The sequence below is a fragment of the Podarcis melisellensis genome (assembly GCF_964234715.1).
Source record: "Podarcis melisellensis genome assembly, chromosome: 4".
NCBI classification, from domain to species: domain Eukaryota; kingdom Metazoa; phylum Chordata; class Lepidosauria; order Squamata; family Lacertidae; genus Podarcis; species Podarcis melisellensis.
In genome coordinates, this window is record NC_138531.1 from 63,925,658 (window position 1) to 63,947,968 (window position 22,311).

Genomic DNA, 22,311 nt, shown 5'->3' on the forward strand with positions numbered 1-22,311 from the left:
GAGCAGTGCTTCTGCGCAAGCGCGAAGCGCGAGAGAGTGCTTCTGCGTGTTTGGCGAAACCTAGAAGTATACACATCCGGGTTTGCCGTGTTCGCAACCCGAAAATCCGCAACATGAAGAGGTATGACTGTAATAATAATAATAATAATTTATTATTTATACCCCACCCATCAGGCTGGGTTTCTCCAGCCACTCTGGGCAGCTCCCAACAGAATATTAAAAACACGATAAAACCTCAAACATTAAAAACTTCCCCAAACAGGGCTGCCTTCAGATGTCATCTAGAAGTCAGATAGTTGTTTATTTCCTTGACACCTGATGGGAGGATGTTCCACAGGGTGGGTGCCACTACCGAGTAGGCCCTCTGTCTGGTTCCCTGTAACTTCACTTCTCGCAGTGAGGGAACCACCAGAAGGCCCTCGGAGCTGAACCTCAGTGTCCAAGCTGAACGATAGGGATGGAGACACTCCTTCAGGTATACTGGGCCGAGGTTGTTTAGGGCTTTAAAGGTCAGTACCAACACTTTGAATTGTGCTTGGAAATGTACAGGGAGCCAATGTAGGTCTTTCAGGACTGGTGTTATATGGTCTTGATGGCCACTTCCTGTAACCATTCTAGCTGCCGCATTCTGGATTAGTTGTAGTTTCTGGGTCACCTTCAAAGGTAGCCCCACATAGAGTGCATTGCAGTAGTCCAAGCGGAAGATACATAGAGCATGCACCACTCTGGTGAGACAGTCTGTGGGCAGGTAGGGTCTCAGCCTGCATACCAGATGGAGCTGGTAGACAGCTGCCCTGGGCACAGTTAGTGCACGATTGCTGGCAGGAGTGAGGTCTTGTCAGCATGTAACACCCGTGCTCAGAGATCTGCATTGGTTGCCAATTTGCTACTGGGCCATATTCAAGGTGTTACTATTGACATATAAAGCCCGTAACAAACTTGAGACCAGTTTACCTACAAGATTGCCGTACCCCACATGTGCCCAGTCAATGGCTTCAATTAACGGTACTGGCACTATTACAGGTGCCACATAATACTCATTCTGAATTTGTAAGAACTTGTTCAATGTGGCAGCACCTGCACTTTGGAACTCCCTGCCTATTGAAATCAAGCAGGTTCCTTCACTGTACTCTTTTAAGTCCCTGCTAAAAACATTCCTGTTTAAACAAATCTACCCAGATGCTAAGGTAGTTGAGGTAGATTAAATCTGTTTCAGTATTTTAACTGTTTTATATTATGTAAACCGCTTTGAAGGTTGTTGTTTTTTTGTTTTTGTTTTTACAATCAAGCAGTGTATACATTTTATGAAATAAAGACATGATAGAGACACACAAACCCTACAGCTCCAGTTAACACACACAGAAGTTTCCCACCACTTTCCCTCCCAATCCTCCTTCCCGGTCACAAAAATAATTGCAAATGATTAAATAAAAATCAGTATTACAAAAATATACTCACACTCTCCGTCCATCGATCTCTCTTAAGAAACATGAATGAAAAAATAAGTTACTTAAACTTGCAACCACACCTTTCTCTTTGCTAGCTGTGAGCTATTTGGAGGCGTGGCCTATAAGGAAACAATTCTGTGTATACTCAGGACGGATCATAAAACAGCCCTCCCTTATCTTGCAGAGTTGCTGGAGTTTTCTTATAACAAGAGGCAGGTGAAACCTGCACAACTGGGGCTGAAACTGTGGCAATCTTACTGATACTAAAACTTTCACATAGCTTTTCTGCTCAGAAACCTAAGGGGTGGGGTATCCTCTTGGCTATAGCTGTACTTTTGGATTAGGGTTTGCTGAATGCTGCAGAGACTTGATTGACAGACATGTTTGTAGAGCGTTCTAATAGAAGCATAACATGTGTGTGGAACAGGAAAGAGTGTGTGGCTTTAAGATCCTAGGAGGGGAAAAACCCAAACAAAACAAATTGCTTAACCTTCTCCTTGGGAGGACTGTGCCCCAGTAGGCAGTGGAACAGCCTCCACTGCTATGAAGGCTTTCTAAAACTACAGTGGTACCTCGGGTTACATACGCTTCAGGTTACAGATGCTTCAGGTTACAGACTCTGCTAACCCAGAAATAGTACCTCGGGTTAAGAACTTTGCTTCAGGATGACAACAGAAATTGTGTTCTGGTGGCGCGGCGGCAGCGGGAGTCCCCATTAGCTAAAGTGGTACCTAAGGTTAAGAACAGTTTCAGGTTAAGAATGGACCTCTGGAACGAATTAAGTTCTTAACCCGAGGTACCACTGTACTGAGTAAAATGACCCACCTGTATCTGTTCCTCTTGTGACATTCACCAGTACTTCCTGATTCTCCTAACTGCAAAATACAGTATGGAGCAAGTAGGCAAAAAATGAAGATATGGCAGCCTCCCAGGAAATGTTACCAGAGAAAATAATAAAGTGTCCCTTATGCAAGCACAAAACCAATGCATTCCCTTGGTATGTTGGGATGGGGGGGGAATGGTGTTTTTCTAGGTACACAAACATCCATTTCCAGGATGCTGTTCAAGGGGGGGGGGCACGTGGAAAATGCACAGTGCACAGCGCATATATTATGTTCAAAACGTCAGTGATAGTGGAAAGAGACAGACAGAGAGGAAGACTTAAAATTGCCAGTGGGATTTTTCAGTATTTTATGTTGGACCAACAAAGCCCTATGATATGGTGTGGTAGTGGGGCTTGCGAAGCTGCACTTAATATTAATGTTAAAATTTCAAAGACCTGGATCCTTTGTAGCTCCACTTTGTAATTTTGCAAAACACAGGAGATTCAAGCCACATTTTTCTTGACTAGGTTCAGACTGGCTCAGAGCAGTTTCACATGTACATTCTGCTTGCCGAAAGTTCAATGGGTTTCGGTAGACATGATGTATCCCAGGAAGCACACAAGTGCTTGCTCAAGTGTTGTCTGGCATTACAAGGAACCTCATCTGTAGTAGCAGTGCTTGTCTAGGAATCCGGATGACATTTTCCCATGCACAGCACAGGTAACATCCAGCTGCATAAACAAGACAGCTCTCAGAGTCGGCTCACGCAACCCCACCACCCACATTTACTCAAACATTGGCCCCAGTGAGTTCAATGGCACCTACCATGCCCAACCTTACCTACCATGCAGTTCTAGGCTCAGAAGTTAGCCCCACCAAATTCAGTTTTCAGTGGGGTAGCCCTATGACTCCGCTACACAAAAAGCAACCACCACACGTGTCCTGGCACTTTAAAGTTTAACATGGTCTGCTGAGCCGAGGCAGAAGTTTTTGTTGACTACAATCTATCCATAGCTGTCAACCGTCCCTTATTTGGTGGGAAACTCCCTTATCCCAGCACCGTTTCCTGCTGTTGTCCTGGATTGATGATGTCCCTTAAATTTCCCGGGTTTCATGCTCGCCCGGCTCGGGAGGCAAGCAGCGGCTCGGGGTCCTCCACCGCACGAGAGAGCGCGCGCACGAGCTGCCACGTTTCCATCTCTCCCTTTCCCCCCTCAGGGGCGCGTCGTGAGGAGACGGGTGGTGGCGGGCGGGCAGGCAGCCCCTCTCTTGCGAGACTTCAGCCGTGCTGCCAGGGGAAGCCGGAGGCGGCGGCAGCAGTGGCGGCTGAGGAGGCGGCCTGAGGGAGGAGGAAGAGGAGGCGATGGGGAGGGACGCAGAAGGGCGGCGCTTCAGTGGCCACTGCCGCGCCGCAACTGCCTTGAGGGCGGCATGGGCGAGAGTCTCTCTCCCTCCCTCCCTCTCGGGCAGGGAAGGGCCAATGGAACTCCTCGCGCCAGGACAACGGCAGCCCCGATGTGCTGCTTAGCATACCTTCCAACCAGTGCAGCATCTTAATGTAGTGATTTCCCCCTCTGCATCCCTTTCATAACTCTATTTTTATAAATCATTTGTCCATCCATAGTTCAAATTTTTAATACAAGTTTTCTGTCAATCCTACCAATGTATGTAACTCTTTACATTAGCTTTTCAAATAAATTATAAACTTTCCCCATTCTTTATTAAAGAGGTCCTCTTCCTGGTTTCTAATTCTGCCTGTAAGCTTTGCCATCTCGACGTCCTTCATCAGTTTTGTCTGCCCCTCTTCTTTGGTGGGAGTTGTAGACCCTTAGGATGATCTAGTCTAATACCCTGCAAAACACAGTCGCAGCAAAAGCAGCATGGCTCCATGAGTGCCGGATTTCTGCATAAGCTAAGCAAAATCTCTTATTTTGGCTGCTGATCCCTTATTTTAGAGGCTGCTGGTCCCTTATTTTCAAATCTGTAAGTAGACAGCTATGAATCTATCCATAGGCGCCGACTCCATGGGGCCTGAGGGGGCCCAAGCCCCCTCAAAAATTTTATTGGGGGGCTCCGTCCCCCCAATAATTAAAAAATTTTTTGCGCGCCTTGGCTCCCTTGTCGCGCGCCTTGGCTCCCGCGGGCGGCGAGGGGAGCCCGGGCCGCGCGCGGCTGCTGCTGCCGCCGCCGTTTGTGGTCATGGCGGAGCTGCCGCCTAGGGAGGAGGGGAGAGGGGGCTGGCGGGGGGGGCAGGCGGTGAAGGGGGCTTGGCTGCTCTCTCTCTCTCTCTCTCTCTCTCTCTCTCTCTCGGGCTCTCTCTCTCTCTCTCTCTCTCTCTCTCTCTCTCTCTCTCTCTCTCGGGCTCTCTCTCTCTCTCTCTCTCTCTCTCTCTCTCGCTCTTCCCGCCCAGGGCTTGTGGGCATCTGCTCTGAGAGGAAGATGGAGGTGACTTCCCTTAAAGGTCATGGAATCATAGAGGTGGAAGGGACCCAAAGGTCATCCAGTCCAACCCCCAGCAATTCAGGACTCACAGCTAAAGCATCCCTGGCAGATGCCCTCCCCCCGACCTCTCCCTAAAAGCCCCTTCCCCTGTCTGACTGCTCTCACCACCAGAAAGGCCTTCCTAATGTTTTGTGGGAATCTCATTAAGCCTACAGAGCTATATATGCAAATGGATCTACTTATTCTTTCCCTTGAAGATACATTGATTCGTTTGTTACTGTGGTTTCGATCAATACTTTCCAAAGATCTTTACATTTGTCCATGCATGATCTTTGTCTGAAAGCTCATGGGTTGCAGGAGTTGTCATAGGAGGTTATATTTTTGTCCTTCCAACTGTTATGGAAATTACAGGGGGGGGGGGCACATCTTTAAAGTTGTTAAATGTTGCAAATATTATGCCTGAATGTACCCTTTCAACTTGACAGATCAGGGAAGTTACCTAGATAAAATCCTGTAACACAATGTATCAGCCTTAATCATTTTGCAGATGTTAGGGGGGGGGGGCAGAGCCTGCAGCCACCATCCCTTTCCGGTGGGGAGGGGGCAGAGGAAAGACAGGAAGCTTTTCCCTGCAGAGTTAGACCCCTTGGCTGCGTGGCCCTTGGGTCCCTTCAAACTCCTGGGCGTTTTGCTGGTGGGGGGCTGCGTGGGGGCCTGGGCGATGTCAGAAGAGGAAGCTTGCAGGCCTGGTTGTCTGTTGGGGGCAGCAGGAAGAGGCGGAGGGCAGGATGTGCAGCCCCTGCCTGGCTTTCCTGTGGGACCAAGGAAGCGGCTGGGGGGGGGGGACTTGGCCGCTGGCCTTTGTTGCGGAGGTGGCAGTGTGGGGACGCCAGTCCCAAGGGCAGCCTCTGGGGTCTGGGTGCTGCTGCCTGTCTCTTGCCATGGACTTGGCGGGGGGGGGGCTGTGCTATTGGGCTGGCAGAGACTTAACGGGGGGGCTGCCTCTCCCACCCAAAGCTGACCCACAAAATTGCAACCCAGTGTGTGTGTTTGTGTGTGGGGGGAACCAGCCTGCGCAGGGTAAGCCCCGATGGGGCTCCTGGGCTCCTTCTGATGCATGAACATTGGAGGTTGTCCTTTACAGCTCAGCTCCCCAAGGGGCTCAAAGCCTCCCAAGTCCATTATCAGTCAGAGACGAATGAGTGGAAGCTGGAAGAAAGGGGGAATCTTTATTTTTCTGTTGAAACAGAGCCCTCCTTCCCACTGACATTTGCAAGGAGGGGAGGACCCCAAACAAAGGTGTGCAGCAGCTTTGAAAGACTTTTCCGGCTCAACATCAGGAAGAGCTTTCTGACAATAAGAGCTGTTCAGACGGTCTCTGCTCCCTGGGAGAGGCTAGGTGGCCATCTGTCAGGGATGCTTGAGCTAAGATTCCTGCATTGCAGGGGGTTGGACTAGATGACCTTGGGGTCCCTTCTGTCTCTATGATTAGCATAATACAAGCATCTCAGGAAGAGGCATCTACCAACAGAAATCCAAGAGTGTGGCTTCTCTCCTGTCTGTCAAGGGACCTGCAGATGCTGATTGCCTTACTTGGCCAGTTCCTTAGGACTGGTACATACAGTCATACCTCGGGTTACAGATGCTTCAGCTTAAGCATTTTCAGGTTATGGATGCACTGAAACCCAGAAGTACCGGAATGGGTTACTTCCAGGTTTCGGCACTTGTGCATGCGCAGAAGCGCTAAATCACAAACTGTGTGTGCGCAGACGCAGCAATGTGAGTTGCGAACACTGCGGGTTGCGAACGTGCCTCCCACATGGATCACGTTCGCAACCCGAGCGTCCACTGTACCTTGGTTCTCGAACAGAATGCGTTCCGGGAGTCCATTCGACTTCCGGAACCATTTGAAAACCAGAGTGCGGCTTCTGCCAGAGGAGCCCCCTGCAGCCAATCGGAAGCCGCACCGGATGTTCGCCCTCCAAAAATCATTTGAAAACCAGAACACTCACTTCCGGGTTTCGATTGTTCAGAAGCCGATTTGTTTGGGAGCCAAGGTGCTCGGCTTCTCAGGTACAACCAAACCTGAGTCCTTGGGGGCGCCGCCTCCCCGGGCGGGAACGCTGCGGGTGCGCGAGGGAGGAGGGCGGCCCCCGGGGGCTGGGAGAGCCGGGCTGCCGTGGCCGAGAGGGCTGCTCTGCTGGGCGCCGCTGACATTGGAACTTAGAAAACTTCCTGGGGCAGGACCCCGGTATGGGCCCCCCCAATATTTTTTATAAGTCGGCGCCCCTGAATCTATCCCATCAGATTCTACGCGACGGGAGTGGAAGGGAAGTCACCGTTTCTGTTTGTTATTATGTGATGTACCTATTTTATGTTTTTATACTCTCATCCGCGCTGTGATCCTCCGGTGACGGGCAGCATATACATTTAATAAATAAGTATTGAGCGTTAATTTTAATTTACATTTGTGTGTGTGTGCGTGAGAGAGACCCCCCTGCGTCTTAAATCGTGCAGCCTCGAAGAGGGGCGCTTTCCTACTCATATTTCCACTCTTAAATTCGCTTCCACACGGCGTCTAGTCGCGTGTTTGTTGACCGACAGATTAGAGGCATCTCCCCCCCCCCCGCCGCCCGCTGCTTGCAATCCAGCCCCGAAGAAGCGATCACATGATTAGGATCGGCCCTCCTCTTCGCCCGCGCTCTCTCCTAAAGTAGCTCCTCTCCAGTTCACTCGCTGCTGACGAAGGAGCGCAAGCCAGCTATTTAGTCAGGAGGACGACCGGCGCTCGGAGATTGGCTGCAGCGGCTGCTGTTTCTGTTTCTGCGCGGCTTGGGCGCAAGTCCAGCCTCTCCTCCCCTTTCACTTTCCTTTAAGGGGGTTTCCTGCCCGGGCTTCTGCCTGCATCGACGGTAAAACTCAACTGCAAGTATCTTTCGCGCGGCGAACAAATCCATGTTTGGGAGCTTGCAAAGCCGACCCAACTCAGGGGGCGCCCGCCTGGGCTTGTGCTTCTGCCGCTTGGTGCTGGCGGCAGCGTGCAGCGCCCGATTCTGTTCTTTCTCGGAAGTAAGGCCCGCGAAGCTCTTCCCTCCCAATCCAGGCTAGGCATCAGACGGCCGGTTTAACCCGGCAACCCCCCACCCCCAGGGAGCGCTTTCTCGCAAGCAGGGCCCGCTGCAAGGGCACAGAGTTGTAGTAGCCTCGGAGTAAGTTAAACCCAGTGGATAAGCCCCCACCCCCAGTTCCACACCACAGCGTGGAGCCGCCGAGTAACGGGCTGCAATCCCAAACCCGCCCACCAGGGAGTGGGGGTGGAGGGGGGCGTTGAACGGAACAGGTCTTGCTTCTGAGCAGAGGCCAATTGCGCTGTGTGCTTAGGATCGCAGCCATGGATTTATCGGGGGGGGGGGGGCGGTGGACACCGACTTGTCATCGCCCTCTGCCTGGCTCTGTCTAGCAGATTCGAAAGGACTCGTTCAACAACGGTTCTTTAAAATTGCTTTCTTTTGATTCCAAGTACTCAGAAAAAAAATCTGTCAAAATCTTTCCACAATTTCTACTTTTAGTTTTTATTTATTGCCCGTGCAGCCTGAGTCACGGCAAACCAAGTGGCGCATCTCCCAAACCCGGGAAGTTTGCACTTTGCTCCTCGGCGGGTCCCGCTTCTTTGACGGGGGTTGACTTAACTCCGAAGTTTGCATTGCATTGCATTGGCAGCCGTCGTTAAGGATGGGTGACGGTGGGCTGAGGCGGCTGCCTTAGCTCAGAAGTTTGCGTAGAGTGGGAAGGAAAACCTTATTTTTTCCCTCCTTTTTAAAACCCGGGCATTATGAGGAAGGGGTCAAGCGGCGAGCCCAGGGCGCTGGGGGTGGAGGGGCGAGTCATCTTTCAGGGGCGGTGCACTCCCTTCTGCTGGGAATCGACGGGGCGTGAGGAAGCGCAGCTGCTGCCTGCTCGGAAGAGGGCAGGAAATGGTCGCGGAATGCTATTCATTTCTACCCAGAGCAGCCGGATTTAACCACCACAGCCGCCAGAAAGAAAACGTGACAGGGCCAGCTAGAACAAGGCAGCTCGCCTAGGATGGCAGCCAGGCTTTTCAAGCCTAGGCACCTTTCTCCCAAGAAGAAGCCCCACGCATACTGTGTGAATTGGGCCCTCTTGCAAAAAAAAACAACAAAACAAAAAACAAAACCAAAAAACGGGAGCATTATATCACATGCACGTTGGTAACCGCTTGTGGGCCGAGCGGAGTTTCCCTCCACACCCCAAATATATCGGGGGCTACATGCAAATAACACTGTATGATGTCTGAGGCACAGGATGTCGACAGGTGACACTTTCCCCATAATTGCATTTCCCTACTGGCAAAGGTTTATTGAACCTGTTGAACCTTTGACTGCTGTTAAAAGCGCAAGAGCCCTGGAGTCCCGCAATGCCAACCCTAAGACGGTCAAGGAATGCAAGTTTCATGAGATATATAAACCAGATAGACAAACCTTTAATCGGTGGCAATGCTGCCAGAGTCAGTGCAAGAGTGGGTGTGGTATTTTAGATGGCAGTGGGGGTGGGGGGTGGTCTGTGTCAAAAGAGACTTACGATCTACCGTAACCAAAAGGCAGGTGACCGTGTTTAGGAAAATCCAATATGGAATTGTTCAGAAGCATGCTTAGAACATTTATTGCAGGTATTTATTATTCATACCTCACAATATCTACAGTGATGTAGATATTCTGCCCTTTCCCCTTTCCTTTAGGAGCAAGAAAAGGAATGTGAGCCTTTAACATGATTGTGTTGATTTTAGTGATTGTACCACCAGCAGCAACTCACCGCCAGAAATCCCCCTATTTTTTCTCCATGGCTGGGAAAACAATGAATCACTCTCCCCTCCTCTCCATGTTGCTACTAAAACCAATCTAACTGCCCCACAACTGCATTTTCATTAAACAACAACAACCCAACAGAAAGGGATTAGGTAACAGCCTTTGATTACCCTGCAGAGTTGTCAAATGTTCTGTGCCCTTCCTCAGAACAACATTAGTAGAACAACGTACCTCCGGTTGTGAACAGGATCTGTTCTGGAGGTCCAGCCATATCCTGAGGATTTTGCAACCAGAGGTGTCTGTTCTGTGTAGAGCACTTCTGCGCCTGCATGAGCTGTGAAACACTTCCAGGTTTGCCGCTTTCGCAACCTGAAGTTTACGTTACCCGAGGATAACGTACCCCAAGGTTCCACTGGATTCACATTCGTATTATCAGGGAATTTTTTAATGCTTCTGCAGATTAAAAAAAATTAAGATTAAAAAAAAATTGCATAAAACTAAACACATTAGGGACGCAGGTGGCGCTGCGGGTTAAACCACAGAGCCTAGGACTTGCCAATCAGAAGTTCAGCGGTTTGAATCCCCGCAACGGGATGAGCTCCCGCTGCTCGGTCCCTGCTTCTGCCAACCTAGCAGTTCGAAAACACGTCAAAGTGCAAGTAGATACCGTATTTTTTGCTCTATAAGATGCATCAGACCACAAGACGCAGCTAGTTTTTGGAGGAGGAAAACAAGAAAAAAAATATTCTGAATCTCAGAAGCCAGAACAGCAAGAGGGATCGCTGCGCAGCGAAAGCAGCGATCCCTTTTGCTGTTCTGGCTTCTGGGATAGCTGCGCAGCCTGCATTCGCTCCATAAGATGCACACACATTTCCCCTTAGTTTTTAGGAGGGGAAAAGTGAGTCTTATAGAGCAAAAAATACGGTAAATAGGTACCACTCCGACGGGAAGGTAAACGGCGTTTCCGTGCGCTGCTCTGGTTCGCCAGAAGCGGCTTAGTCATGCTGGCCACATGACCCGGAAGCTGTATGCCGGCTCCCTTGGCTAATAAAGCGAGATGAGCTCTGCAACCCCAGAGTCGGCCACGACTGGGCCTAACGGTCAGGGGTCCTTTTACCTTTAAACCCGTATTAGAAAGCACATGCACTATCATTGCTGCTACCTTTTAATTTTGGGTGACTTTTGCCCAGTCATTGCTGCAGTACAGTCTTGGATTTCTCCGTTATTTTACCTGAGCGACTATTGCTTTTCTACCAGGAAATCAAAAGAAACTAGCTTCAAAATGAACCAGGAAGTTGCTTCAAAATAAAGTAGGCAGGCCTTCTTTATTAGTGGAGTCTTGAGAGAAAATATAGAGTGACAACGCCCCCCCCCAAAGGAAGTCTCAAAAACGACTCCAAAATGAATCAGAAAGTCCCTTCTCCTTTATCTGTAGGAGTGACTTCTTGGGTCATTTGAAAGCTTATTGATTTATTTAAAATACTGTTTAAAAGCTAGTGTGTGCGCGCATATATACCAATTGTTTTCAGAAGTTACCTTTTTAATGTATATGTCCTGCAGGCAGATTTAGGTGGCAGGTTACATCTACAGCACTGTTCACATGATCAAAACGTTCGCACCCTGAAAAGTCCGCAGCTAGAGCAGTGCTTCTGCACAAGCGCGAAGCGCGAGAGAGTGCTTCTGCGCGTGTGGCGAAACCCGGAAGTATACACATAATGGGAGCAGGCCTAAGCTGGAGCAGGACCGCAATGGTAAGTCCTGCCCTTGGACGTATGCGCATTCGTTTGCACATCTGCACTCTGTGTACAGGTGTTTGATCATGCAGACAGTGCATGAGCACTGTTCATAGGATCAAACATATGTAGGGGGAGCAGGATTGAGGCTTGATCTTTCTAGGATTCTGAAGGATGTATATCAAGCACTCACAAGCATGAACGAGACTGAATTTATAGAGACAGGCAGGGACCAAATATATTTAACAGGATCCCTGCTCTTTGTGTACTGTACATTGATTTTCTTAGACATTTTGACCACATTGCAGTTTTAACCTGTTTTTCATCAGAGGCTTTATTGATTGCAAACTATTGTTTTGCATGAGGACAGAACATGTGTTCGGGCCTGCAAGAGAACTATGAGGCTGCCATGGTCCTGAGTGCCGTTGGAGACGCCTTGGGCTATTACAATCAAAAATGGGAGTTTGTGCGCAGCGGTGAGAAGATTCACAGCGAGTTGGCCAAAATGGGCGGCCTGAACAAGCTCAACGTGGCAGGCTGGAGGGTCAGCGACGACACTGTCATGCACTTGGCTACTGCTGAAGCCTTGGCAGCAGCTGGGGAAAACCCAGACTTAGCCCACTTGTATAAACTCATTGCAACAAACTACAGAGATTGCATGGATGACATGGATGGACGAGCTCCAGGTAATCTTTCCTAAACTTTTAAACATATGAAAATAGAAGGCAGCAGTTTCTGGATCATGCATGTTCTATGTGTTCAGATTGGAACATGATCGTTTCCCAAAGGCCTTAGAGTCCCGCAGTACAGTGGTACCTCGGGTTAAGTACTTAATTCGTTCCGGAGGTCTGTTCTTAACCTGAAACTGTTCTTAACCTGAAGCAGCACTTTAGCTAATGGGGCCTCCTGCTGCCGCCGCACCACTGGAGCACGATTTCTGTTCTCATCCTGAAGCAAAGTTCTTAACCCAAGGTACTATTTCTGGGTTAGCGGAGTCTGTAACCTGAAGCGTCTGTAACCTGAAGCATATGTAACCCGAGGTACCACTGTACTATTAGAAAGGGTTCCTTTCACAACTCTGTCCAGTGGCCGCAGTCAGCTTTTACAGCTCTCATTAATTTAATGCTCAGCTGTGTTTTCTAGTCAGATCTCATAAAAGCAGGGAGTGGGGACCTTCAGGCTTGCCAGAGGATGTTAGCATCTCTGACCACTGGCCATGCTGGTATGAAATCTAGAGGGCTGCAAGCTTCCCACCCTTGCATTATAAAGGGAGAGCAGCATGCAGATATGAAACAGGAGACATATAGCCCAGAATAATGGCTGTGATACCCTACCATCACTGTGCAAGGTGGGCTAGGTGGAGATACGATGGCATTTTAATATTTTGTATGAAAATATGAGCGGGGTATAAATAAAATATTATTATTATTATTATTATTATTATTATTATTATTATTATTATTATTATTATATTTCCAAATGAGCTTCAAATCTGTGCTGAGGTTTGAACCTGTGATTCCCATGGCTGTAGCCAAATCTCTCAATTTCTGGCTCACCTCATCTCATACTTTGATATCAATAGGAATGGACCTCAGTGCAATGAGCAACTTTCCCTCTGCTTCAGCTTTCCATCTTCAGGAGGACACTTTGCTCTTCCACTTAGAATACAAACATTGAGTGTGTTATCCTCCAGATGTTGGACTGCAGCTTCTATCAGCCGTGATCAGTATGACCAGTTGTCAGGGATGATGGGAATTGTAGTTCAAGAATATCTTTAAGGTTACAGATTCGTCCAGCCCTGATTTAAGAGTTAACATCCAGCCTTCCCACTAAATATACTCTGTTTAGAATCTAGTATATTTTAGTTCACTCCCATTCTGTGAAATGGGTATCTCCTAATTCAGTAAACATGCTGGCTGCTACATATTGTCCGTTGTTGGCAAAAGGCCTATATATCTCCAGAAAGAACCACTTTGTTTCTTTGCAGTGAGAAGCATGAGCTCATCTGGGCCTTTCATTTCAAAGTATTTAGCTCCTGCCAGAGAGCTAGGAAACAAGAGTAGGGCTGCATGGCAGGTTGGCATTTATTTGTTTGCTTTTTTCATTCCAAGATTGAGGAACCACTTTAAGGAAGAGGTGTGCTTCCTTTTTCTTCCATCTCTCTTCAGTTACTTTCCCCTCCTATGATGATGATTACATGTGTGGCAGAGTTACATTTTCAGTGGCTGGAATGGGGAATTTGGGAAGTATTGATTGTATGCACTCCAGTCTGTGGATTCTGAGCTTTTCAACAACATAAGAGCCAAGTGTGCCAGAGATGATAAGCAGCTCAAAACGGGATTTGCATAGGACATCTGCTCATAAAAAAATAAGATGGCTGAATCTATCTATGCAAAGTTGTACCATATGCTCTGTAAAAGGAATATTATGATGCACGAGGATGCTATGAACCCATCACAGGAGCCTGAAACACAATTCAGAGTTTGCCTTTTGACTGCATTTGGGTGATAAGTCTCTCTTAGAAGCAATGGACTTTTCCTGAGTCCAGCTAGGTTAGAAGGAATCACTGGGCAAAGTGGGTTGCTTCTGCACTAGGTGTTTTCTGACGACTTCCACTCCTTCACTTCACGGAAAATCCTGGTGATGTTGCTGCTGAAATGTTGCATTCCAGCATTTCCCATTATGCTTTCTTTTAATGTCTGATTTGGGGTGCTTTTTCTGAGTTTCAGAGCACTTCTGGGCCTCTGGGCTTGCGTTTCTTCCCTTCCAGGTCTCTTCTGCTATTACATTGCTAGCTTGTGGTAGGCCTTTAAATGTATTAATTGCCTACCTGCACTTGGGAAGCTGCCATCTAGCTTAGTCTTATCTACTTGACTAGCTGGTGATGGCTCTCCATGGTTCCAGACAGGTATTTCCCAGCATGCAAAGCATATGCTGCTCCGCTGAACTGTAGTTCTTCCCCAGAAAACTTCCTGATTGCACCGAAGCAAAAGTACCATAGCAAATAACTTCAGGAAAATGTTCATTGGTGTGATCATTGTAGCCCCAAACTGAGAGGGGTGGAGCTTCCTGCTACACTGAGCTGGGAAAGAGGATTGTGAAACTCAAACCTGTTAGAGACTGGTGAAATTCAGGGGATTCCCCACTGCCCCACCCCGAAAAGGCTTGGGGGGGGGGAATCCCCCTACCTGCACTGTCCCTGGGAAAGGCTTTCTCAGCAGGAAGACACTGCTGCTTTGCCAACCTCACCGCGGCTTGATTTGACTGGAAGGCCCAATGAAGCATGGACTGCGCCAATGAACTTTAAAAAAACAACAAAGTACGTTTTATGTACTTGTGCTTCAGTGCAACAAGGCAGTTCTGGACATGGACACCCACACGCCCCACAGTGTTATCTGCAAGCTTAGCTGTGACACTGCCCTTGTTAAGCCACATTACTATTGTCTTGGAAATTTCATGGTGTAACAAGGAGCACACACACACACAAAGGATAGAAAATACATCATATGAACCCTTAAATATATACAGTGAGAAAATGCATTTGAAAGGGGGAATGAGAGAAACAAAATAGTTTGAATGAAAGTGTCACCAAAGAGAACATTTGTGACAACGTAGAGTATAATGCCAGGCACAGGCTATAAGTTGGGAAATCCCCTGTTCTAATTTTGGTGCTGTAATTAATTCACTTGGTCTTAGTGTGAATATGGTGACGAAACTACTAGACTCCTGTTATTACTCAGCTGTACTTTCATTATCGAGCTGATGTGTGGAATCATGTTGATGACTTGACATTTATATAGCACTTTCCTTACATATTTAGACTTCCAGAAAGTGGAAGCTGTGATGTTGCTTATGTAGCAGCATCAGTGTATCATGTTTGTATGTATGCATGCATACTGTATTTGCATATTTTGGAACTAAAATCCAGACATCAGTGTCTTTGCCCTGCTGGTGGCACAGCTTAGTGCTGCAGAAGCAGCACATGTCCTCCACCAGAAAGGTAGCAATGGGTTCAGGTTTGTGTACCAGGCTGAGAACAGCCGGTCACTCAGACCTTGCTACCTGCGCGGGACCTTGTGTATCCTCCAGTCTCTAGGCTAGCACAATCCACAAATATCTTATGGGACTGGGGGCTGTGTGATAGCACTCCTGATAGCCTGAAATCCCTTTGGCAAGCACCTAAAATTGCAATGTCGAAGGCTGCCTGTCAAGACCATTGGTCCATGTTGCTTAGTACTGCCTACAACAGGAATAGCCAAAGTGGTGCTTTCTAGCTGCTCCCGTCAGCTGCAGTCAGCATGGACACCTGTTGTCTAACAACAGCTGCAGGTCACCCACCCTGGCTATCCACCATTTCCACTGACTGACAGTTCTCCAGGGATTGGTGTTGTTCCCAGCCCTACCTGGAGATGGAAGGGATTGGACCTGGGCTCTTCTGCAGGCAAATATGTGCTCTGCCACTGATCTACGGTCTCTCTCCTGGACACGGGCAATAAAATGTGTCAACTGAAGTTGGTGGAGCAACCAAATGGGGACAATGAGAGCATAGTTGTACAAGCAGTCACAGCTGAATTTGAATAATAGTTATATTACCAGGGTTTGTTGCCCCACTTGCCAACCCAACCTATCTGCCTTCCCCTTGCCTACCCACTCCTCCCTTTTCCCCTCAACTATCCCTTCACAGCTCACCCAAACCACCACTCCCTCCCCAACCCCCTTTAAAAGAGAGGGATAAGCGCTTTAGAGAACAATTGGCCAAACTACTTTCTGAAGCGCCTCTGCCCCTTAAAACAGCTTGCCTGGGCTGCCTGCCCTCCACACTGCTTGGCTGCTTGTCTACCTGTTGTTGTGCTGCAACTGCAGCATGACAACAGCTTTACATGTTTATGTACCTAGGAAAAAGTCAGCAAGCTGTCTTAGGCTGCAATCCTATGTATATTTACATGACAATAAGCCTCATCCATGGGGTATTGTAAGACTCAGTTTCTGGGTACACATATAAGGATCTGTTTTCCTTATGAACCATGGTATGCAAATGGAGCATAAGAAATGCTTTTAAGATTGTACAGCAGATGAAAAGATTGTCTATACGTAGCTGGGAAGAATGTAGTTCACTTCATTTAGAGCTTGTGTGTGTTTAGATATGATGCTAATTTCCTAATGGTACATATTGAATATCCTAAATAACTGCAGGCCAATACATAAAAAAAATCCAACTTTAAAGCTGCGGCAGCTTTAAAGATGGGCATCTGGTATCTATGAACTCTTGGGTGATGCAATTCAAGAATGCTAAGAAGAGTCCTGTCTGATCAGAAGGCTTGATTTAAGAGTCTGTTCTGTGAACATGAGCTGATCTTGGGAGACACCCCAGCCAGTTTCACATGTCTGAGCTGTGGGAGTTTCCTAGTTATAACATGCTGTCACCGTGCAATTCCTTCCTAGTATGGGGTAAGGGTACACTAGTCACCTCTTTTCCACTTCCACAGTGCACTTGTTTGCTTGTAGATGGGCTGGGGAGAAAGGGGACATTATTTTTTGCTTGATAGCAATTTGGCAGAGGTCCTTGATGGAACCTTCCACCCCCCCTCCCAATATTCATCATTGATTGGGATCGCTAGAGATTTATGGAATAAAAAACACCCCCTGCTCCTGCTCAGCTCAAAACGGAAGGACCACCTTCTGCCAAACCCAAGATCTGTTTCAGGGGGAGCCAACAGGGCGCCCTCCTGATTACGTTAGACCACAACTCCCATCATCCCCAGCCAGGATGACCTGTGGCCAGGAATAATGGGACCTATAGTCCAACAACACCTGGAGGGTGCAGTATTGGCTGTGTCATAGGGAGGGTGACTCCCTGCTCTGGTAACTCTCATGCGGTGGATTGTTGCAGTGCTGGTGCTGCCCTCGAGTGATTCAGAAACTTCGACTGGTCCAAAAAAAGCAGCAACCAGATTACTGGCTGGGCTGGGGTTCACATTTAGAACTCACTCTGGAACCTTATGAGAGATTACTAGTAATAAATATTATTAATAAGAAATAATGATAAAAAGCATTATTAATACATATAGTTATTAGTGTTATTAAATCTTGTTATTCATGATAGTCCTATTAAAACCTCAGGAAATCAGTGCTTATTGATCAAAAGTATTAAAGTTGTTTCCTGGTGCTTGTGCGTAGACCAGGTTGAGGATGCTTAACTGCAGGTCAGCCTGAGATGCAAATGAACAATCAGGGCAGATGTACAAGTTTCCCACCTTTCCCACCCTTCTTAGGTGATACCTGCATGGCATACGCCTTGAGATTGGATCCAGACAAGCCGGAGAGCTGGATACCCGACTTCTCTGAAACAGGAGGAGGGTGTGGTGCAGCCATGCGGTCAATGTGCATTGGACTGAGGTTTCGTCACCCAGAAGAGCTGGAAAACTTGATCGCAGTAAGCATAGAGAGCGGTCGGATGACTCACCACAACCCTACTGGCTACCTTGGATCCCTGGCTTCTGCTCTCTTCACTTCTTATGCCATAAATCGCAAGCCACTCCAGGAGTGGGGGAAAGGGCTCATGGAGGTGCTGCCAATGGCAAAAGCCCATATCGAGAAGGCAGGTTCCTTTGTGGAGAAGAACTTGCAGCGCTGGTAAGTAATACATATTTTGGAAGTCGGAAGGTTCTAAAAGCCATCTGATAGATTGAAATAGTTACTGATATGATGTTGAGAAAGTATGAAGTGTACCTCCTCTTCTAAAAGGGTGGCAACACAAGAACGGGCCTTCTCTGCAGTGACCCCCCGTCTGTGGAATGCTCTCCCCAGGGAAGTTCTCCTGGCGCCTTCATTATATATTTTAGGCACCAGGTGAAAAAGTTCCTTTTTAACCAGGTCTTTGGTTGATCTAATTTGCATCCTATGCTCTTTAAAAAAAAAATGGGGGGGGAGTTTTTTGGGGGGAAGCTGTTGGTTTGTTTTTATTTTGATTATGTATGTTGTGGTTTTATATTTTGATTTTATTCTGTGAACCGCCCTGAGATCTCCGGGTATAGAATGGTATATAAAATCAAAAAATAATAGTAATGTTCCTTGTGCTGGTGACCAAGATAGAGGGGAAGGAAATGGATGCTGCTTATTACCCTGGAACAGGATTCCCCAAACCTGGGTTTCCAGCTGTTTTCAAACTACAAATCCCCTTATCCCTAGCTAGCAGGACCAGTGGTCAGGGATGATGGCAATTGTAGTCCAAAAACATCTGGAGACCCAAGTTTTTGAAGCCCTGCTGTATAATATTGAAACATTGACCCTGAAGTACGTATGTACTACAACAGAGAAAGCATTTCCTGATCTGCAGAGGTCTCAAAACGTGCTGGATGTTAAGACTTTCTAAGTTTATACTGGGTTTATTTTTTTATTCATACAAGGCATATACAAATACAGTGGTGCCTCGCAAGACGAAATTAATTCGTTCCGCAAGTCTCTTCGTCTTGCGAGTTTTTCGTCTTGCGATGCACGGTTTTCCATAGGAATGCATTGAAAATCAATTAATGCGTTCCTATGGAAAAAGCCTTCCCCCGACCTCTTCTGGCGGGCGGCATTTTAAAATCGCCCGGGACAGCGGAGGACTTCTCCGCTGTCCGGGGCGATTTAAAAGCCCCTGGGAAGGCAGGCAGGGGGGACAAAGGCTTTCCCGCCCGGCCGCCCGGCTTCGGGACATCGTTCCGATGCCGGGCGGCTGGGGGAGGCTTTCCTGCCCCACCGCCCGGCATCGGGACGATGCCCCGATGCCGGGCGGCTGGGGGAGGCGTTCCTGCCCCACCGCCCGGCATCGGGACGATGCCCCGAAGCCGGGCGGGGGGGGGAGGCTTTCCCGCCCGGCCGCCCGGCTTCGGGACATCGTTCCGATGCCGGGCGGCTGGGGGAGGCTTTCCTGCCCCAACGCCCGGCATCGGGACGATGCCCCGAAGCCGGGCGGCTGGGGGAGGCGTTCCTGCCCCACCGCCCGGCATCGGGACGATGCCCCGAAGCCGGGCGGGGGGGGAGGCTTTCCCGCCCGGCCGCCCGGCTTCGGGACATCGTTCCGATGCCGGGCGGCTGGGGGAGGCTTTCCTGCCCCACCGCCCGGCATCGGGACGATGCCCCGATGCCGGGCGGCTGGGGGAGGCTTTCCCGCCCGGCCGCCCGGCTTCGGGACGATGCCCCGAAGCCGGGCGGGGGGGGAGGCTTTCCCGCCCGGCCGCCCGGCTTCGGGACATCGTTCCGATGCCGGGCGGCCGGGGGAGGCGTTCCTGCCCCACCGCCCGGCATCGGGATGATGTCCCGAAGCCGGGCGGCCGGGGGAGGCGTTCCTGCCCCACCGCCCGGCATCGGGACGATGCCCCGATGCCGGGCGGCCGGGGGAGGCGTTCCTGCCCCACCGCCCGGCATCGGGACGATGCCCCGATGCCGGGCGGCCGGGGGAGGCGTTCCTGCCCCACCGCCCGGCATCGGGACGATGCCCCGATGCCGGGCGGCTGGGGGAGGCTTTCCTGCCCCACCGCCCGGCATCGGGACGATGCCCCGAAGCCGGGCGGGGGGGGAGGCTTTCCCGCCCGGCCGCCCGGCTTCGGGACATCGTTCCGATGCCGGGCGGCTGGGGGAGGCGTTCCTGCCCCACCGCCCGGCATCGGGACGATGCCCCGAAGCCGGGCGGCTGGGGGAGGCGTTCCTGCCCCACCGCCCGGCATCGGGATGATGCCCCGAAGCCGGGCGGGGGGGGGAGGCTTCAAAAGCCGTCCGGGGGCTTTTAAATCGCCCCGGACAGTCCCGGGGCGATTTAAAAGCCCCCGGTTAGGCAGGCAGGGGGGGCAAAAGTCTTTGCCCCCCCTGCCTGCCTTCAAAAGCCGTCCGGGATAGCGGGAAGCGCTTCCCTGCTATCCCGGACCGCTTTTAAAATGCTGGCGGTGGGGAGCAAAGCCTTTCGCCCCCGCCGGCCTTCCTGGACCTCTTCTGAAGTCCGGAGGGGGGGGAAGGCTTTGCTCCCCACCGCCAGCATTTAAAAAAAGGTCCCCGAGATTTCCCTATGGGCTTTCGTCTTGCGATGCAAGCCCATAGGGAAAATCGTCTAGCGAAGCGTCGCAAAAACCGAAAAACCCTTTCGTCTTGCGGGTTTTTCGTCTTGCGAGGCATTCGTCTAGCGGGGCACCACTGTACAGTCTTAATATGAAATCCTAGATATTTACATACCATGGGTTTCTGTTTCTTAGGAACTACTTTGAAAGGACATGGAAGAAGTACCTGGAAACTAGAGGCATTTCAGATGGGAAATCTCCTCCATCCTTCCCCGAAGTGTATGGTGTGAAGGAGAGAGATGAATTCTACACGTCCTTGAGCTACTCTGGCTGGGGAGGTGCAAGTGGGCATGATGCTCCCATGATTGCGTATGACGCCATCCTTGGTGCTGAGAACTGGATTGAGTTGGCTCACAGGGGTTTCTTCCATGGTGGGGACAGTGACTCCACTGCGGTCATGGCTGCATGCTGGTGGGGGGCAATGCACGGCTTCAAAGGCATCAATGCAAATAACTATAAGGAAATTGAGTATAGAGACCGACTGGAAAAAGTAGCGAGGAAACTCTATCACCTGAGCTTGACTGCAGGGCAGTGAAGTCACACTTGCATGTTATAGGCAAGATGTCCCCTGCAGAGACCTGGAAGTTGCTAACCAGTAGCCTCTGGTGCTGTTCATCCTTGCCAAACATATAGTGCAGTAAGTCAAGAGATTTTAATATAGCAAAATAAAAGGCCTACTCTTACGAGCTCTTACTTGAAGCATTAACACCGAGTGTAAAGTCTGCTTGGATACAAATTATCAGTGAAATATTAGTGTGGGCCAATAAACTTGAGAAACCTATGAGACAGTGGTGTAAATGTGAGTGGCACAACACAAAACTTAGGTAGCGGGGGTGGGGGATATCACAGCAACTAGTTGTGCCCATTATTTCTAAAATTTGTCATGAACAAAGATATTTTGGTGGCGTTTTCGCAGGTCTTTGACTTTGAGAGTTTAGTATCAGAGACAACTTTGCTGTCAAGTTCCATACAGTGGTATCTTGGGTTACAGACTCCGCTAACCCAGAAATAGTACCTCGGGTTAAGAACTTTGCTTCAGGATGAGAACAGAAATCGCGCGGCGGTGGTGCAGCAGCAGTGGGAGGCCACATTAGCTAAAGTGGCACCTCAGGTTAAGAACAGTTTCAGGTTAAGAACGGATCTCCAGAACGAAATAAGTTCTTAACCCGAGGTATCACTGTACTTTGTAGGCTACAAATATTTTTCCTTAGATCTTTATTGGGAGTGGAACATTTTCAAGATTGGGAATGACCGCTCCCCGCTTAAAACGGGGGGCGCCCTTTGCGTGGACGCGTGCAGCCCCTAGATCTGGAGCGGCTCCAACAGCATAGGCTAGGCTTTGCCTTCCCTCAGGTGGGATACCTGGAGGTCTCCGCCTACCTCAGTCAGTTGTCCAATCCCACCTGGGGGAAGAGTTGCCAAGGAGACCAGGCCAGGTAGGGGAGGGATTACCTGCCCACACAAAGGAGGATCTTACCTGGGGCGATACCAGGGTTCCCCGTTAAAGGGGTTTTCTGAAGGGAGGCTTTGACCGTACGCCGGAAGGTTGTCATTGCTCTCCCCTGCGGCGGCGTTACGGGGGCGGCTATCTCTGCTTGAACATATGTTCTCCAGAGCCGGCCCATTCCCCCCCCCCCACTGGATAACCCTGATGCTCCCTAGGTCCCCGGCTGGGGACTGGGGAGGGAGAACGTCCAATGCCTGAGCCAAGGTCTACCCACATTTGAAATTTAATAAAGTTGTGGCCAATTTAATCCCATAGCACGTTGTCTTGAGTCGTTATTCCACATCACGGGGGACCGCGCAGGATCTGGGGACTCCGCCTGTCCACGCAATCTACGGGCACCATCTTTCCCCATTAATACGGGTATTATTTCATGCCAGTTGAGTTGCCATAGTCACGATGTGCCCCTGTCTCTAAAGCTGGTAGAAGGCTTTTCAGTATGGGT

At 49.5% G+C, this 22,311-nt stretch overlaps 2 protein-coding genes across 4 annotated transcripts in view; one reads left to right on the forward strand and one right to left on the reverse strand.

Annotated features, from left to right (window-relative positions):
• Positions 1-1,470, reverse strand: part of CD80 (CD80 molecule) — a 35,198-nt gene extending 33,728 nt beyond the window's left edge. The window contains exon 1 of the mRNA XM_081907912.1: positions 1,459-1,470. The gene's annotated coding sequence lies outside the window, so the exon portion shown is untranslated. The remainder of the gene's footprint in view (positions 1-1,458) is intronic.
• Positions 1,471-7,418: 5,948 nt separating this feature from the next.
• On the forward strand, positions 7,419-21,143 carry ADPRH (ADP-ribosylarginine hydrolase). 3 transcript variants are annotated; one of them, XM_081907894.1, is made up of 5 exons: positions 7,497-7,626; positions 11,098-11,288; positions 11,641-11,956; positions 17,543-17,903; positions 20,498-21,143. In XM_081907894.1, exons 2-5 carry the CDS (start codon positions 11,253-11,255, stop codon positions 20,895-20,897), a joined length of 1,113 nt encoding a protein of 370 aa, XP_081764020.1. In that variant the 5' UTR covers positions 7,497-7,626; positions 11,098-11,252; the 3' UTR covers positions 20,898-21,143. The 3 variants fall into 3 exon arrangements, with proteins under 3 accessions (XP_081764021.1, XP_081764020.1, XP_081764019.1); XM_081907895.1 differs by lacking the exon at positions 11,098-11,288 and having other exon boundaries at positions 7,419-7,626; XM_081907893.1 differs by lacking the exons at positions 7,497-7,626; positions 11,098-11,288 and adding an exon at positions 7,646-7,783.
• Positions 21,144-22,311: the final 1,168 nt, after the last annotated feature.